This window comes from Lutra lutra, chromosome 12, assembly GCF_902655055.1.
Source record: "Lutra lutra chromosome 12, mLutLut1.2, whole genome shotgun sequence".
Taxonomy (NCBI): Eukaryota; Metazoa; Chordata; class Mammalia; order Carnivora; family Mustelidae; genus Lutra; species Lutra lutra.
Genome location: NC_062289.1, coordinates 27,375,300 through 27,393,721, shown reverse-complemented (window position 1 = coordinate 27,393,721; position 18,422 = coordinate 27,375,300). Strand labels below are relative to the sequence as shown.

General features: G+C 36.7%; 1 protein-coding gene across 8 annotated transcripts in view; it reads right to left on the bottom strand.

Annotated features, from left to right (window-relative positions):
- The window catches only part of PIAS2 (protein inhibitor of activated STAT 2), a 94,883-nt gene that overhangs the window by 9,573 nt on the left and 66,888 nt on the right, over positions 1–18,422 (bottom strand). For 7 of the 8 annotated variants that reach the window (XM_047698138.1, XM_047698135.1, XM_047698139.1 and 4 more), the window contains exons 9-13: positions 15,857–16,017; positions 14,276–14,409; positions 12,253–12,424; positions 5,277–5,416; positions 497–534 (exon numbers count right to left, since the gene is read on the bottom strand). In XM_047698138.1, coding sequence (XP_047554094.1) covers positions 497–534; positions 5,277–5,416; positions 12,253–12,424; positions 14,276–14,409; positions 15,857–16,017 — 645 coding nt within the window. Of the gene's footprint in view, positions 1–496; positions 535–906; positions 3,330–5,276; positions 5,417–12,252; positions 12,425–14,275; positions 14,410–15,856; positions 16,018–18,422 lie in introns of those variants that run through there. The other variant, XM_047698143.1, reaches the window with a different exon arrangement.

Below are 18,422 nucleotides of genomic sequence, written 5' to 3'. Positions count from 1 at the left end.
CTTATCGTTGGCAGAGAAAACAGGAATGACTGGTTTATAGCAACTTCAGACTGGGGCATCCCCAACATCTGAATCTGACTGCCTCTAAACACAAGGAAGAATCAAGCTAATGATTCAAACCTGTTGAACCATCTTCCACTCTATTCTACATACAGAACGAGTGTTTCATAAATAATCTCTGTCAAGTTTTAACTTCCAGGGATCATTGCTTCCCCTCATTTTAATCACTCAAGTGCTTGTAGGAAATGCCAACTGATTATTAAGCTGAATAAAATGTAATTAAAAATTCAGGTATTAAGTCAAAATAACATAAATTTAAAAATAGCAACTTTATTCCTCCAAATAAAAATGTGAGATATTTATATAGTAATTCCTTTCCATCAAGTTGAGTAACTGAAAGTTGACTGTCCTGATTTTATGCAACTGGTCATTTTTAGTTAGTATGACATAACCAACAATCAAATACAAATTAGTTGCTTAAACTCAGGGTACATACCTGGGGATCAACTGGAATAAGGGAAAGAAAATCCAAACCTAAAACAAAAATGCTTTGTTAATAGTTGTCTCATATTTTGGAGACAAGAATTATTTCCCAAAATCATTTTGTATTTATCACGAGTCATAAAACATTTGGGTAAGTGCTTACCATTCTGCCATAGAGAAGTTCAATAACCACAATCAGTGATATTTAAAGTGCATAAACCCTCAAAATGAACATATTCCCTCACAAAACAATTGGAAAGACCACCTCCCAGAGACTTAAAGGGACCAGTCCAGAAATTTCCAGAAAAATATGACCAGTCAAAGCAAACTTTTCCCTTTCATCACTTAACAAAATGAGAAGCAATAAAAATGATGAGAGAATGATCTGGATTCGGACCATTAAAAAAAAACATACTTAGGCTCTTAGGATACTTCACATTTATTTTTTAGAAATACACCACATTGAGGTTCATCTAAAATATCACTTCTTAAACAGATGTCTGTTTCATGGATTGCTCTCTGTCACCCTGTCCCCACATCAAGAGTCGTACACAGTTCAACGCTCTGCACAAAGCAAGCACTCGGTTAACTGCTGCTCACTAACAAGTCAAATCTTAGTAGGGTTTACTGGGTTATTAGCTAACGCAGTTTTCTAAACCAAAGATCTGGGATTCTCCAATAATGCTTTAAAAACAGGAGTGTGGAAAAGTTTGCCCAGTAATACAACTTCAAAGTATTAAAATTATAACAATAAATAATAGTAAAGTTTCAGCTTTGAAAAGTCTAGCAATAAACTTCAAAATCAGCCCCCCTAAACCTAAATTTTAAAACATTAAAAAAAAAATTACTAGGTATAGGTCAGTGAGACAGGCCAATTTCTGTTCAATTCTATGAACTTTTATATGCTGGCATTCAATGTCACCTCAAATATAAGAATCATACAGAATAAAAGTCTGATATTAGACTGTTACTCAAAATAGAGAATATTCGTGGAAATGATATTGAAAATATTTAATAACCAGTATGAATAATTTATACCTCTTTTAAAGTATATTTATTCCCTTATAATCTGTAAGGATATGATAAAAAGGCTTATCAAATGATACAAGCTATAGCACCAAATATTTGAAAGAAATCACTCAGTTTCTAAAGCATTTTAAAAACTGCTGATACGGTTTTTCACTCCATAGGCCTGTCACTAGCTTTATGATACAACAGAGCCTGAGCCAACAATGGACAAAGGGGAGCACAATGAACTTTTCCCAATGACTTCCCCATTATACTGATAATCAGTAGATGACATATCTCAGTAAGCTGAGAGTTTCTCTTCACATTAATGATATTATTCAGTAAATCCTCCACTTCTGAACAGCATTTCAAATTCTAGCCTTTACAATACCTTCTGAATTTTATATACTCAACATTTCTATTACTGAGTAAGTCACAAAGATAGTTTATTGGCATGCCCTTTAATTGACTTAATTTTATTAATTTGGTTTTGCTTCAAATGGTGTAGCATTTTTCTCTTTATAACAGCTTCTGCTTTTTATAGCCTAATTAATTTTATATGTTCAATCACTTTTAATGTTTGTTGAATCACTCAGTCCATTTGAGTGACTTAAACCTTTTTTATAAAGCTGAAGAAGAATCTTACTACCTTTTGCAATGTTGTGTACTGAAGCCAAATCAGCTAAAAAATGCTCGTTTTCTAAATGTGTAACTATTTCCACTTCAAAACTGCAATTTAAATAAAAGACACAGGCTTGATATAATTTTCAGACTGTCTGTGCAGTGCCAGCACTGGAGGCTGCCCATCAAGGGGCAAAGGTTCCTCAGATTTTCATTATTTCAATTACCAGCTCTTCGGAGGTACTGTCATTCTCTTTGATGATCATTTTATGTGTGGCAGTGGATAGATACTGATAAACAATTTAAGACATTTACTTCCTCTTTATCTTTTGACACCTTATCCAAGGATAACTGAATATGGTGACTTCTGGTATGCCATAATAAAACAACTAGAAACGTTTCTAAGATCAGTTGAAAGTCCTGACTGTGTCCCGTAACACAGATGCTCTCCACACAAAATCCAATGTTTTAATGTAAATATATCTCACTGAACCCATTTTTTCTCAAACACTAACAGTGAAGTTTGATACAGTATTTCAGATGTTACTCCTTCTGACAAAAAACTCAAAACTATTCTCAAAGTCTTGCATCTTAAACATTTTATGTATACTATTAAAACTCCTATATGAAATAGATGGGAGTTTCATGAATACGGATTAAAATGTTACTGCCTTGTTTTGTAGTTTAGTAAAATGCTGTTTTCTTATTTCACCATAATTTCAATTACAGCATGTTATACTGATATATATTTTTATGCCCACCCAAGTAGTTCATGCCTGAAAATGCTCAATTATTTTTAACTAAAAAGCAGGCAGTGTTAAAATTCTGATGGTACATTCTAAATGTTTTATTAACACTGAAAAAAGTGTAGTTTTTTTTAAGTGCTTCTTTATGTGAAACTGACTCTACATGTCTTATTAATAACACCACATTTTCCTTACTTGAGTCATGAACTTTAACAAAACATGATAGCTACATAATTAAATATGTAAATGTTCAGCACTTTCCAATTTTAATGATACAACTTTCGAGCACCATTCGCACCTGACAATATGGCACTAGCAATAATAAGGCAGTCATATTTTTCTTGAAATAATCAAGCTGTTTTCCATTCCATAAATACAAATTATTTGTTTTATTTTGTATTCATTGTTGCACAGTATCAGGAGGTGTTCCAAGCTGCAGTTCATTATTAATATCATTTCTTCTTTGTTCTCCTGCAGATTCAGAAGATTCACGTTTATGATGTTTAAAAGGAATGTTAAGAAATGTATTAAAACTTTGTCATTGCTCCATTCTTGATGTTCTATTTAATATTTTATTATAAATTATAAAATTTATAAATATCAAAACTCTGCACAATAGGACTAATTACATAAAAATTATGCACTGAAATAAAACCAAAATAATTACTAACTACAAAAGAGCACATTGACAATAAAATCAAAGTAAAAACTAAACTATTTAGATGTAGTAATTGCTAATATATATAAATAATAATTCACAGATGATGATAAACTGGAAATTCTTCTGTTCAATTCATCAACTGGTAAGAAAGCATTTCGACACTTCAATAGCCAGGATCCCCATACTGGTCTATACAGGCCAAATATCAGCCCTGCATCTTGGTGTTAGTTCCTTAATACCAGCTTGAAATGTATTTTACAAAATATACAGTTAACATAACTTACTGCTTCTTAAATCTTCATATCTCATCAATAATCTCACTTTATACCCAAATTTTGAAATAATGTAAATTCTCTAAAATTAAAAATTCATCCAGACTCACATAATTTGAAAACTGACAGAGCAAGTGATTCATAAATTGTGGCTGTTCTAGTCTTAAATGGCCAGGGTCGCTTTAGTAAACAAAAAGTTTTTTCAGCATTAATTTGTATATCAAGGTTTTTAGGAACACAAATTCTTCCAGAATGCTTATTTAAAACACATACTAAGACAATACGTCATGGACACTCTTCAACCTCATTTAAAACTAGACAAAGTTAAAGAAAAACATGGCAGTTAGGAATTAAGTATCTCTGAGTTCCGTCTGTCTTATGGACCATGAAACCTCCCCTGTATCTTGGCATCCAGTATTGTATACAGCAAGTACTTTTTAATTGGTGCCGGCTGGGCTTAACAATGTTTTAAAATACCAATTCCCCAAGTACATATGGAGTAAACATAATTAAGAAGACTTTTTGAAGATTTCTGATAGATACTATTATTGGTCTATTCATCTTCATTAAATTTTACCTGAATTATCTGAATTTCAAGTGGCAAGATTACACTAGGCCAGATAATACAACTACCAATTGTTTCAACAACACAAATTTTGCCCAACAGAATATATACCGTGCTTAAAATAAAGACCTCATTGAGAAGGTAAGAAAAATAAGCTGTAGGTCAAAATTAACTTCACAAGTCTAGAAAAGAATATTAAGAATATGAGGAGGGAACTGTATTGCACCAAAAGTGCCCCTCAGAAAGAAGGGAAGTCATGAATACAAGAGGCACTGGTTTCAGCTGGCTCAAATTTGATTGACAAAAAGTGTCTACAAAAACAATGGCTATGGAAGGAAGAAAAGGGGGTGCAGGGTGGGAAGGGGAGGTCCACATTTTTTAATATGGCCTTGGTTCTAAGGGACTTCAAGCAGCACTGAGCTTTTCAAATGTTAATACGCACATAAGAAATATCCTGAAATACTAGCAGTGCTCTAAGGAAACAGCTGGTAGACCCTACTTTTATAAAGGGAAAAAAGCCCACAGGGTAAAGCTATGGGTGATGTTAACCCCATGGTACAGCAGTATGTTCTGAAGCTCTGATGAGCTACCAAGAAGATCATCAGAAAATACTCTCCTGAAACTGTGAACCTGCTTTGAGAAAGAAAATATCTCTGAGTACAAATTCCTTAGGAGGGAGAGTAAAGTCCATCAAATTCTCCCCTATCCTACCATATTTCCTATCATCAGGAATCTAGAGAGAGCTCTGTAGTTAAAATGGTAGGACTTGAATGTGATGCATTAAAACAGATACTACCTTTAAAAGAAGCCTTCAAATTTCCTTAGTATTTCTGTTTCAATTTTAACACTACATTTGCTCCACAGATTTAGAGTAAAAATAAATAAAACTTGGTAACAAAATACAAGAACTCTTCACATACCTGGCAAATCTGATGACATGCTTGATATTGGCGTGTGGTGGAATGGTACTGAGTAGTCTGTTAATGAAGGCGGAATAGCAGCAGGATCAACCGAAGTCACACTGGGCACCCTTACAGAAGATGGCTGATACATGAGAACCCTGTTTTAAATAGCATGGGAAATTACAAACAATCTGGCTGTTAGTTCACAGGAGACAAGGGCTGCACCCCTGGGCATTCTCAGCTGTAAGTGCACTAAGTTTCAACACACCGACATGGCGGCTGCTCACTACACAGTCCCTCTACTCTACTCTCCTCTTTCCTAACAGTCTTCATTATAACCTGAACGTACGAGGGCTCTCAGCAGCAGCTGCGATGTGAGAGCAAGCTGACACGAAAACATAACGTAAGTGCTGGAGCAGGGCAGGAAACAGTCATCCACAAGTGGAAATACACTTCACACAGGCTCTTATTAACGTATGGGTAACACAGATGTGGCTATTAGTAATTTTATCTATAAAGAAACTTAGAAATAAAACAGAGGACTCCTAACATTTGATTTAAATCACTGCATCTTAGAAGTGAAGCTACTTATTATATAGCTCAACCAGAAGCCCGTCCATTCTAACCCAAACTGTGTTAATTAGCAGCAATCTTATCTGAGAATTCATCTGAGCAAAAGATAGCCCATCCTAAAGCCAGCCAGCAAGATGATAATAGGCAGCAGTCAGAAATTAGAATAAGATGATTTCTCAAGATTTAAAATATCCGGAAATAAAAAATGTTAAGTTACTATGACACCCGTCTACCCTAAAAGGGTTTATATATAGACTTTGAAATTAACTTATCATGCTAAGAGTACAAATTAAACACACTTAAAAAATACACTATAACTAGTTTTATTTATATATACATATATACACACACTATATATATGTATGTATATATATATGTATATGTATATATATGTGTGTGTATATATATATAATTACAGCTTTATCATTTCAAGAAGCAGTATAATTAATTGTATTTTTTTAAATGTCAGGAATAAAGAGAGATGACTGCATTCTATCTATTTAACCTTCATTTCTCTTAGTTGCCCAAGCTCAACAATTAGAACCTCACAAGAAAAACATCTTGAAAGTACACAAGAAATTAAGCAACGTTAGGGATCCTATGGCTGGTGGTAGTGGCCATCTTTTCTGTCTACCATCTTAATGAGGCTGCAGTGGTAGCAGCTGTTCCCTGAGCTTCATGATGCCACCCAAGGACAAGAAAAAAAACAGATGCAGGAAAGTCAGGCAAGAAAGATAAAGACCCAGTGAACAAATCTGCGGCCAAAACCAAAAAGAGTCCAAAGGTAGAGTTTGGGACCTAAGATCAATAACCTGGTCTCGTTTGACAAGAACCCCATGTGACAAACTCTATAAGCAATTTCCCAGCTATACAGTAGTAAGTCCAGCTGCTGTCTCTGAGAAAGAAAGCAAAGATTTACAATTGCCTGGCCACAGCAGCCCCCTTCAGGAGGAACTCCTTAGTAAAGGACTCATTAAGCTGTTTCCAAACATGGTGGTGTTCAAAGTGATTTATGCCAGGAATACCAAGGTTGGAGTGCCCCTACTACTAGTAAAGATGCATAACACGTCCCACCAACTGTACATTTTGAAAAATAAAATTTATTAAATTAAAAAAAAGGAGAGGAGACAGGGACACAGGGACATTGATGATAGGATCCCAAAGCATTGCCAGTGAAGCTTAACAAGAGAGCCACAGAATTATGGAGTTGGAGGGGATCATTACAAAAACAAAGAAAGTAAAACCAACAAAAACTTAGCACCATGGTCACAGAACTAGACTGAGATGACGACGAGGACCTCTAGATGCCTTTTCATTTGGTCGCAACACTTCTTGTTACTGCTCTGATCATTACGTACTAGTGATAAGAAATGATGACATAGTCCCATGACGCTTTTCATACTTTAAACAACTGACAAAACTATTTCATGACTTCAATCTAAATCTCAAACCCCTAAAATAATCACAACCTATTTAGACACTGGAGTCATTCTAAAACTCATCTGCATGATGACATGAGGATCCTGTCTAGCTCTTATTCTGTACTCTTTGTCGAAAATACAGAAGTCACTAGAAATGCGGAAAATGAAGTCACCTTGAGAGTACATATATAGCTGTGTTGGCAACTACGTTATTCTCCGAATAGTGAATAAATAACATAGGTCGGAGTTCAGAAATCTTAAAAATAGACACATAGGAAACATAACATGCTTAAGACAATTAACAGAAGTCTGGTATTTCAAACACATTTGCCAGAGGTAGATGAAGATGGAAGTCATCACCCAAAGAACGACCTGCCTGGATTAGAAACAGAAGGCTTCTTGGCTTCCAATGTTACCCAGAGATCTAAAACCACAACCAGGAGGTAATACTAGAAAAGGCAGATTCTGTGGAGGGGGAAAGAACAAACTGGGGATGAAATCAAGTAAGTTATGCTGTATTAAAGCCCATCTTAGAGGTCTGAAAACAGTGGTCCTCTACATTGTAATCACCAAAAGTATTTTCAAATTACACGTGATCCTACCTCCCACATAGGTATGCGTATCTGTAATTGGGGTGGGAGGACAGGGCCTAAGACGGAGAGAGACTGGTACGGTCCTGCTGAGAAGGGGTTACATAAGTGGCTCTGATTAATCTGGCTGTCTCATAGTTTAAATATCTTAATCATATTTTTTTATATGTAAGAGACAAGCTTTTGAAGATACACACATACACCTACCATACACACATGCCTACCTTCCTCCTGCTCTTTCTCTTCCTTTGATATCTCACACTGAGAAGTTTCTTTTATCTTGATCCTGAATTGATCTCTGAGTGTGAATCAGATTTATAGGTGACACCAACAAAACTCACTTTCCTCCCCGGCTCCGTTACTATCAAGTCAGTGTCCCAAGACACAGTCTATCACCATATTAACATCTAATTATCACACAGGTTCTGTTCTCAAAACACAAAACTTTAAATAAGTAACTACTCTTTGTTTCTCCAATACAAAATGTTGATGGTCAGAAAATGTGAAAATGTCAAAATCCAATGAGGGTACAAATTATTAGATCAACATCTAAAAATCTTAGCAAACATCTGAAAAACTAAACTATTTTGTGTAATTTCTTTTGCCTGAACTTTGCAACCATTAACACAAATTCTATTTTTACAGAATGGATAAATTAGTCATTTGTGACCATTATCAAATTATGCATTGGTAGCAGATTTTGGTTTTAATCAGAATATTCATGAGGACTACATTCAAAAAGGTAAATGAGTCTAACGTCTATCCAAAAAAACAGATGTATTTATAAATATGGAATAACAAGGAGAAATGTAAATGGCTGTATCTAATGGAATTATGGGTATAAAAATGTGATACTATAAAGTGACAGAAAAAATTTAAAGTTTGTAACTTGTTACTGCCTTCTCACAGGATTGACAAATACACAGGCATAGGTATATATTATGCACATGTACATATATATTTTAAATTTTTGTAGCCTCATCCCTAACATCCCAGCACAAAGGTAAACTGCTGGAACACTGCTGGAGAGCAAATATTAGTATTCTAGACCATGTACTAAATCAATGAATTCATCATACTTGGTCCAGGCTTAAATGTCTGAAAATGAGTTAACAGTTCAGTAACTTGAATTTTTATCCATAAACCTGAAATTCCCTGTGTGCTCCCACTTTATCATACATCATAGAAAAGATTCAATTTTGTTACCAATTTCTAATGAGTCTTAATCCACACAAGTATCTGTATATTTGTCTATGCCTGTCTTTAGAATACCTTATTAGTGACAAAGTAATCATTCAAGGATTCAAGGAATGGGGTGGGGACATAGTATTTAAAATTAACTTATAATGTATGGGACGCCTGGGTGGCTCAGTTGGTTGGATGACTGCCTTCGGCTCGGGTCATGATCCTGGAGTCCTGGGATCGAGTCCCGCATCGGGCTCCCAACTCCACGGGGAGTCTGCTTCTCTCTCTGACCTTCTCCTCGCTCATGCTCTCTCTCATTCTCTCTCAAATAAATAAATAAAATCTTAAAAAAAATAAAATAAAATAAAATAAAAAATAAAATTAACTTATAATGTAGAAAAATGTTACAGGTTTTTCTAAAAGTCTTAATGTGCCAGTCTCTTCTGATAACTACTATTATGACCACATTTAAGGACTAGAGTATGTATTCAAGGAGGGAGGCTAGAAGGATTACCATCAAAATGTTAACAGAAGCCATGTCTAGGTGGAATGCATTCTACCTCTTGATTATGAAACAACTGTGAAATTGTTTTTAAAAACAATTTCTAAGGGTGCCTGGGTGGCTCAGTGGGTTGAGTGTCTGATTCATGGTTTTGGCTCAGGTCATGATCTTAGGGTTGTGGGATCAAGCCCCGTGTCAGGATCTGTGCTCAGGCAAAGAGTTTGCTTAAGATTCTCTCTCCCTTCTCCTTGGCCCCTTCCCCAGCTCACGTGCACTAAAATAAATAAATCAATCTTAAAAAAACAAAAAACAATTTTTACCAAAACAATACCTCTTCAAAAATAACTGCTCTCTTGGGATCCCTGGGTGGCTCAGTCAGTTAGGCCACTGCCTTTGGCTGGGGTCATGATCCCAGGGTCCTGGAATCGAGTCCCGCATAGGGCTCCTTGGTCAGCAGGGAGCCTGCTTCTCTCTCCGCCTCTGCCTGCCATGCTGCCTGCTTGTGCGCTCTCGCTCTCACTCTCTCTCTCTCTGACAAATAAATAAATAAATAAAATCTTAAAAAAAAAAAAAGTAACTGCTCTCTGGAATGTAACTGAAAGCAAGTTTTTCTGGTTTCTCATTCTCTATTCTTTCTCATTTGGTTACTATCATTGACCAAGAAGTCCCACGATAAACTTACACAGCAGAAGAAAACCATGAAAATTCTAGATGGTGAGCCACAAGACAATACAAAAAGGATGACCAAGAACAAAACCAGAAAAGCATTAAGAGTTGGAAGGGAATACAGAGATAATATATCCATAGCATGAGTAGTCTCCATGACACCCACTGGGACAGGTGGCATCAATTCTACCTCAATAAAGGAAATGTGATTTTAGCACGAAACATCAACTTTCCTAGTGTTCAGCTCCAGCTTAAAGTCTTTCCATGTATCTTCCCTCCACTGGACTTAAATCTCCCAAATTTTATTACACAGAATAAACTTAATCCACTTAGTCAATGATTCCCTTTTAAGAACTACAAGATATTCACATATTCACATCTTCTCTTGTCCTGGCTTAACAGCATCAGTCCTTAGACCCATCCATCCATCCATCATGCTACAGGATGCAGTACCACCCTGTTCCCATCTGCTCATGATCAACACTGACTAGAGTGGTATTAAATAAAAATCATCTAGCCTTAAACAGAATAAAAGTAGTGTAGGTATATATCCTGGACACTATGCCTCTTTCATTAATGCAGCCTAAGAATAAATCAGCTTCAGTGGTAAACCCTTCAAACCTTAAGTAAATTCTGATATTTCAAAGAGTTTCTCTCAGGAATGGCTATTAATGAACTAAATACCTTTCCAGAATCCATTAAGATGACTACATAGTTATCCTTATTACACGATCCATTTTATCAATGTATTTCTTAACAATAAAGCATTCCTGGATGAACCCTACACTTTGTAGTAATGGATACCATTTTAATATATAATTAAATGATTTTCTAAGACTGAATTCAGAATTTTCATTGGCCTTTCAAATGTGAACCAGCTTCCTTCTGCACAGTTGTTAATGTGTAAATCTCATTTGGGTATTAGGAATTAAGTTGACTTCATGGAATGAGCTGGGTAGCTATAACTTCTAGTCCTTTTAGGCCAAAACACACTGAGAGTATAATTCCACCTATATAAAATGTCTGGAACAGACAAATTCATAGAGATGGTAAGGAGATAAACAGTTGCCTAGATTTAGGGTGTGAATGGGGATTAACTGCAAGTGAACATGAGAGATGTTTACTACGTGTTGGAAATATTCTACAGCTGAATTGTGATGATGACTGGGCAACTCTCTGAATTCACTAAAATCAATAAACTGGGCAACTTAATAGTTAAGATGGGAAAATGTTATGGCATATAAATTACAGAAAAAATAAGTGCACTGAGAGGCCCAAAGGACAAGACAGGCACACCCAAGTCTAATACAGTATGTTAATGGAAGGTAACAAAAACCCTCTGCTACTATCTTACAGGTTCCAAAATTTCTAAGAAGCACCAGTTGACAGATACTTAAAGCTATCACTTACTACATAAGACAGCAACAGCTTCTGCCATATGACTCATAAAACATGACATGCTAGAATGCATTTACTTGCTCACAGTTGGCCCTGGAGAGGATGAAATAGGAAGGCAACCAATTTTGACTAAGAGACTACCACATGCCTGACACTGAGCCTAAGCTCTCTCTCTTACTGAAACCGGACAATCATCTTCTAAGGTAGGTTATTATTTAACCCCATTTTACAAAGCAGAAAAAGGAGACTCACATAAGTATATTAGTCAAGATCCTGGTACTAGTAAGCAATGATATCAAAATTGGAACCCACACTTGTCAGATTCCCAATGCCGCACTCCCATTTTTATGCTGGGCTTACTCATGTTGGCTGTGATGCCAAATATAGGTTCCAGAAAAATGACAAAAAAGGATCAAATAGGAAATAAATACTTAGACGTGAGAAGACTTCAACTCTTACTTCCCAAGGATGTTAATAATTTCTTCATCAAAATTTTCTCTCCTTTAAACAAGATGCTTTCTTGAAAATATTTCAACTGAATAAAGGCAAATGAAAATAGCCTTCTATGGTTATGCAACTCTCAGAGACATTTACAAACCTGTACTGAGAACAGTTAGTTCCAAGTGTAATAAACAATAGTGAACTATAAATTAACAAACCCTTTGGTTGGGCTGCTTTGTGTTTCTGACATAAAGATGCATTTCCTTTTGGCAGGTGGGTCTTCCTCTTCATCAGAAGAGCTTTCTATTGTTAGGTCAATAACATCCACTTTCTTCTTGCTTGTCTCATTGGCTACAGTCACTGAACATGGCTTAGTGAGGACACTTGAACCTGATGTGGGGAAGAGAAGTAAAAGAAAAAAAATCAAAGGTGGGACACAAATAAACTCTAACCTTAAGTCTTAACTGTGGAGCAAGTCCAGGAGAATATAAAACCAGTAAAGACACATACTCTGCCCAATGGATAGAGACAAACTCCTTAACTCCAGACGTTTGTCTATAAAGTGACTGCTTAATCTGGGGACAAAAAGTAAGCTCTATTCATGGCCAGAGCGTCAAAGCCTCCTTCGGACAGCATGCTCTTACGTCCACAGGACTGCCAGAGGACGCGCTCAGATCCTGCTGCTCACACTGCCTGCCTCCCCAGGTAAGCAGTCATTTTACAGGCAGCCTAGGGTCAGGGCTCCAATCTCAGTCACAGGCAAGAGTAAGTGGCTTCATGGGCTGTGTATTCTCACAGATGTGCGGCACTGTTAAGTCAGAATCAGATACTTTCACTCTAGCAAAGCAACAGTACTCATGTCAGGATAATGTAGAGGCCCCTCACCATAAGCCAGAACCTGATAAAAATTTAAACCTTCATGAGCTGAAAAAACTCCAAACTTCTCTTTTAAATTATTCAGACAGTTAAAGCTTTTCTTATCAACTATCTATTAATCACTTAGGTCCTCCCTTCTGCCCTCATATACTATATGTTAACACACCAGTTCACAGAAATTACATTATGCCCTGTAATCTCTTTAACAGAAAACTAATGCTGGCTGATAATGGAAAAGCAGCAACTAATCAACTATATCACTGTTCTTCTCAAAGATGAGGGAAACCTTGATCGTAATTCTACCTGTAGGTTCAGTAACAATCATAGGAGAATGAATTTTTTTAAAGTAGGTTCCACACCCAATGTGGGGCTTGAACTTAGGACCTTCAGATCAAGAGTTTCATTCATACTGAATGAGGCAGCCAGGTGCCCCAGGAGAACGATTAATATTAACATGAATCTTTCACTTTTTACTCTTGAGTACCCATTATTCATTACACTGGTAGAGTGTCAAACATAATCAGCACAAAGCATAAATGTAGTGAGTGGACTATATCAGATAAAAAGAAAATTTTAAGTTCACCTACAGGTTTCAATTATGGTACTGCCCTAAGTTTCTCCACTCAGTGTGGCTGGGTAGAGGGAGCTGAGTATACATCCTAGGTAACCAAGGCAATGGTCAAATTCCTTCCCATAAAGAAATGGAAACAATCTGTTCACTTTTTTAAAAAGCAACTGACCTGTGAGCACCTGCCCCCACCCTCCACTGATGGATTCTGCCTCTCTAAGCACACCTCCACTGGCAGTTCCCCCAAAAGGTACTCTACAAAGAATCCTGAAAAATCGTCCATAAAAATGTCATTTATAAGGCGCCTGGGTGGCTCAGTAGGTTAAGCCGCTGCCTTCGGCTCAGGTCATAATCTCAGAGTCCTGGGATCGAGCCCAGAATGGGGCTCTCTGCTCGGCGGGGAGCCTGCTTTCCCTCTCTCTCTGCCTGCCTCTCTGCCTGCTTGTGATCTCTCTCTGTCAAGTGGATAAATAAAATCTTTAAAAAAAAAAATGTCATTTTATAACTTTTCATTTTGTAACAAACACCAAATATTAAAATAACTTCAGATATTGTTTCATTTACTTTACATATAAAAATATATTATGAAAAAGCTAATTAGAAGATGGTATAAACTTTAGCACATTTCTGAAGGAAAGAGTAAAAATCATTTGGGGGAAATTACATATGTAACAGATGATCAAAAGATAAAGTTCGCAAACTGAGCTCCAAATATAGTTCTAGCGGCCAAGGTTAACAATAAAATCAACACTGTAGGAGTCTCATTGCTTTGCTCTCTGTAGCCATTCTGCACATACTTTCTATTTTTGTACATGGCTGGCTGGACACTTTCATAGCTTCTTTCTTCGGTCTCATTGGACACCAAGTGCCATCCTCTTGGAATTTGATCTCATCCACATCAGAACAGTCATTGAGAATTTCCATAAAAAGCCTATGAACCAATTAAGAAGTGCATAAATGTAATCAATGGCTTTGTTCAACAGTGAACTAATGAAGTAATACATATACTGCCTTGGAGATGAAAATAATGCTATCTTTTTTGTTTGGTGTTTCAATAACTTCACATTTTACAACAACTACTACATCCCCTCCTCCTAGGTTTTAGATCTTTAATGAGCAACATAAGTGAGTGAGTATCATCTAAAATATCAGTGACTAAACAGAAAGACACCTGGAGCTTCCTAACTGGGATTGGCCAGTAAGAACAATTTCCAACACAACATATAAAACAAACATAAGGAAATATAAAGGTTATTATACAAAAAATAATTTATAAGCTTATTCTCAAGAAAAAAGGATCATCAGGTAGGGAAAAGGAGGATTAGGGACATGAAAAAATTTAAAATAACTCTGCATACAAATTATGTTCTATGCCCATAGTGAAATTTGAAATCATCTTCAGAAAAATATGTGGAAAATGCCAATATTTTGAAACTAAACAAAACAACCAATGAGACAAAAAAAAAAAACCCACATAAAAACATAAAGTAGAAAGTATTTAGAACTGAACAAAAAGGAAAATATAATAAAATTTGTGGAATATAGCTAAAGCAGTACTTGGAAGAAAATTTATAGCACTAATCTTCCTATATTAAAAAAGGACTCAAATCAATGACCTCAGCTTCTACCTAATGAAACCAGAAAAAAAATTAAAATTAAACATGAAAAGGGAAATAACAAAGAAAAGAAACAAACAAAATAGAAAAAACCAAAAAAATCAATGAAAACAAAAAGCTGGGGCTGTAAGATCAATAAAATCGACAAACTTCTAGCCATACTAAGGCTCAAAAAGAAATAAATAACCTGAGGAAACCCAGGTATATTAAAGAAAATGAATTTGTACTTAAAAACTTTACCACAAAGAAAAGCCCAGTCCCAAACATCTTCACTAGGGAATTTCACCAAATATTTGTGAAGACATGATACTACCACTTCCCAACACATTTTCATGAGGTCAACATTACGGTGGTATTAAAAGGAGACAAAGGGGATGCCTGGGTGGCTCAGTGGGTTGAGCGTCTGAGTCTTGGTTTTGGCCTAGGTCAGGATCTCACGGGTCGTGGGACTGGGCGCCATGCAGGGCTCCATGTTCAGCACAGAGTCTGCTTGAGAGATCCTCTCTCTCCTCTCCCTCTGCCTTTCTCCCCACAACCCATGCTCATGCTGTCTAAAATACACAAGTAAATAAAATCTTAAAACAAAAATAAAACAAAGACACTACAAGAAAACAACAGACCAATGCCCCTCTGAGTTTAACAAACCTAACAGTACAGAAACCCAAAAATAAATACAAAGGGTAACACAATGCTAGACTAAAATGTATATAAGGCTGGACTGACTGTTTACATACGCTAACATGTAGGCTGGGATACACTTACCCATCTAAAATGAGACTTTCATAGGCAGCTTTTTTATCACACACGGGACAGATCCAGGTGGGCTTCTTCTCATTCATTTGCAGATAAAGGGCAGCGTCAAAACACTGCAGATGTGTACAAGTCACTGCGCGGCACGGGATTGTCAACCTCATTTTCCCTAACTACAGGACAGGGAAGACAATAGGGGGAAACTTTTCAGAAAGGAGAATAAAGCCTCAAAGGCAAGGATCACTCATAAAAGTCTGAAAAGATCTTATGAAAAAATCAAAATGAAAAAATTCAAACCAGAATTTATCTCTATCAAGATTGCTACATATTTCACTTGTATTCACTGATGGCCCTATGATTTTTAAAAGCCCATTTCACATTTTTAAAATAATCAGCATGCAAATTCACAGGAAGAAAGATGTGACTCTTTCTTACCTGTTCCCCTATTTAGAGGGAACCACTGTTGCCCATCTCTCGCTTGTACTTGCACTGGGTCTACGCATAACCAAGTATGTATTTTAAAAATTTTCCCAGAAATGGTGGCATGCAATCCACACAACTGTGTACCAACTGCCACGTAATATCCTTGGTGACTGTTTCATACATATCAGAACACAAAAAGCTACCATGATATGAAGGTATCATAACTGATAATGAAGTGTATGATATGAAGGCTCATTATTTAACTAGTACCCTGCCCTAGTGACAGACGTTTAAATTGTTTCCAATCTTTTATGACTACAAATAATGCTGCAGTAAATATCTACAGGACGGACTCCTAGAAGTGATATTTTGCGGTCAAAGGGAAAGTGCATTTATGATTTCTGTCACACTGACAAAACGTCTCCCACAGAAGTTGCCTACCTACCGATGTATGCACATATGTGTATCAGTGCACTCGGTTCCCCTCAACCTTGCACACACGGTGCTGTAACTCTGATCTCGGCCAACCTGATTGGTGAAAAAACCCCATTTTGTGTGAACTACACTTCCCTTATTTTCAGTTGAGCTTCTTTTTTACTTCTAAGAGCCACTTGTGCTTCTAAGAACCATCTATTCATAAGCTTTTCTCATTTTCCATTTAGTCTTTGGTATCTATCTACAGCAGCTCTATATTAAGTCAGCCTCATATATATGATGATGTGAACTGCAAATATATCTTTCACTTATGAGAATTTTTTACTTATGTATAATCACATGTGCTGATGTTCCGATATACTTTTGTATAACTACAGTGCTTGTTCAGTTTTTATTCCAGCTGGCAGAGGTATGCCAACATCAGGACACACACCCAGATTAGATGGAGTCTGTCGCTATAGCCTTTCAACAGCCCTCCCTATGTACTTCATTACAGAAAATCTCTCAGCTTACAACCAGCTGTGTGTTATTCGGATAGAAAATCTGTTTCTCCCACTAGACTCTAAACTCCACAAGGACAAGACCCATGTCACTGCTCACGACTGTAATCCAAGTGTCACAGCACAGCACCTAAAATGCAGCATGTGCTCAGAATCTGCTGATCAGATGACAGAACAAAGACAGACAGACTAGAAAACAGCAATGGGAAAGAAAGAGAAGCAGGAAGGACTTCTTTATGGGAACTATAACGTCTAGAAAAATTCACAGCAAAATTACACTGTTAACTTTGCCTGAGGGGTAGGAGTCTTAGAATGCTCCTGTTTGGTACGCCCACTACCCTCGCCTTTATGGTTTATCTATAATTTCTTTCTTCTAAAATGAACATTTGTTTATTTCGTAATCAAAAAAATTAATTTAGCCAAGTTGTCAGCATAGCAATAACTATTGTTTGTATAGTTCTACTTACAGAGAAGGCACGATGTTGATGACTTTATATTATGAAGTGACACTTTATATTTAAACCTAACAACTGCACTGTATGACTGATCTAGAGACATTATTGTCTCCCCCACTCCCACCCTGAGAACACCAAGGCACAACGAAGCTAAGTAATGACTACCATTACAAAGTTACAAAGTGGCAGCGCCAATATCTGAACCGAGCAGCTCTGGCACCAGAGTTCATATCTTATCACTGTGCTATACTGACTCCATCTGAGTGTTTAACTAGAATTCTAAAAGGGATCTTGGAAGTTACAGTGATTCGTGCAAGTACATAGCACAACAGAACTTATTATTTAAGGAAGAAAAAAGTAAGAATAGAACCTAAGGGGGGCACCTGGGTGGCTCAGTGGGTTAAAGCCTCTGCCTTCAGCTCAGGTCATGGTCTCAGGGTCCTGGGATCGAGCCCCGCATCGGGCTCTCTGCTCGGTGGGGAGCCTGCTTCCTCCTCTCTCTCTGCCTCTCTGCCTACTTGTGATCTCTTTCTCTCTGTCAAATAAATAAACAGATGTCTTTAAAAAAAAAAAAAAAGAATAGAACCTAAGGCATTTCATTTTCTTACAATATTTGCTTCCAAATTTTCCCTTCCTTTAATAACAGATTTTCTCCTAAGCCATGTGGAATCTTACTGGGCGCTAAGGATTTTTACATACATTTCACAGAATTCTCCTAACGGCCCTAGGACTGCAGAAAGACTAGTATCTGTATTTCTGCTTTTG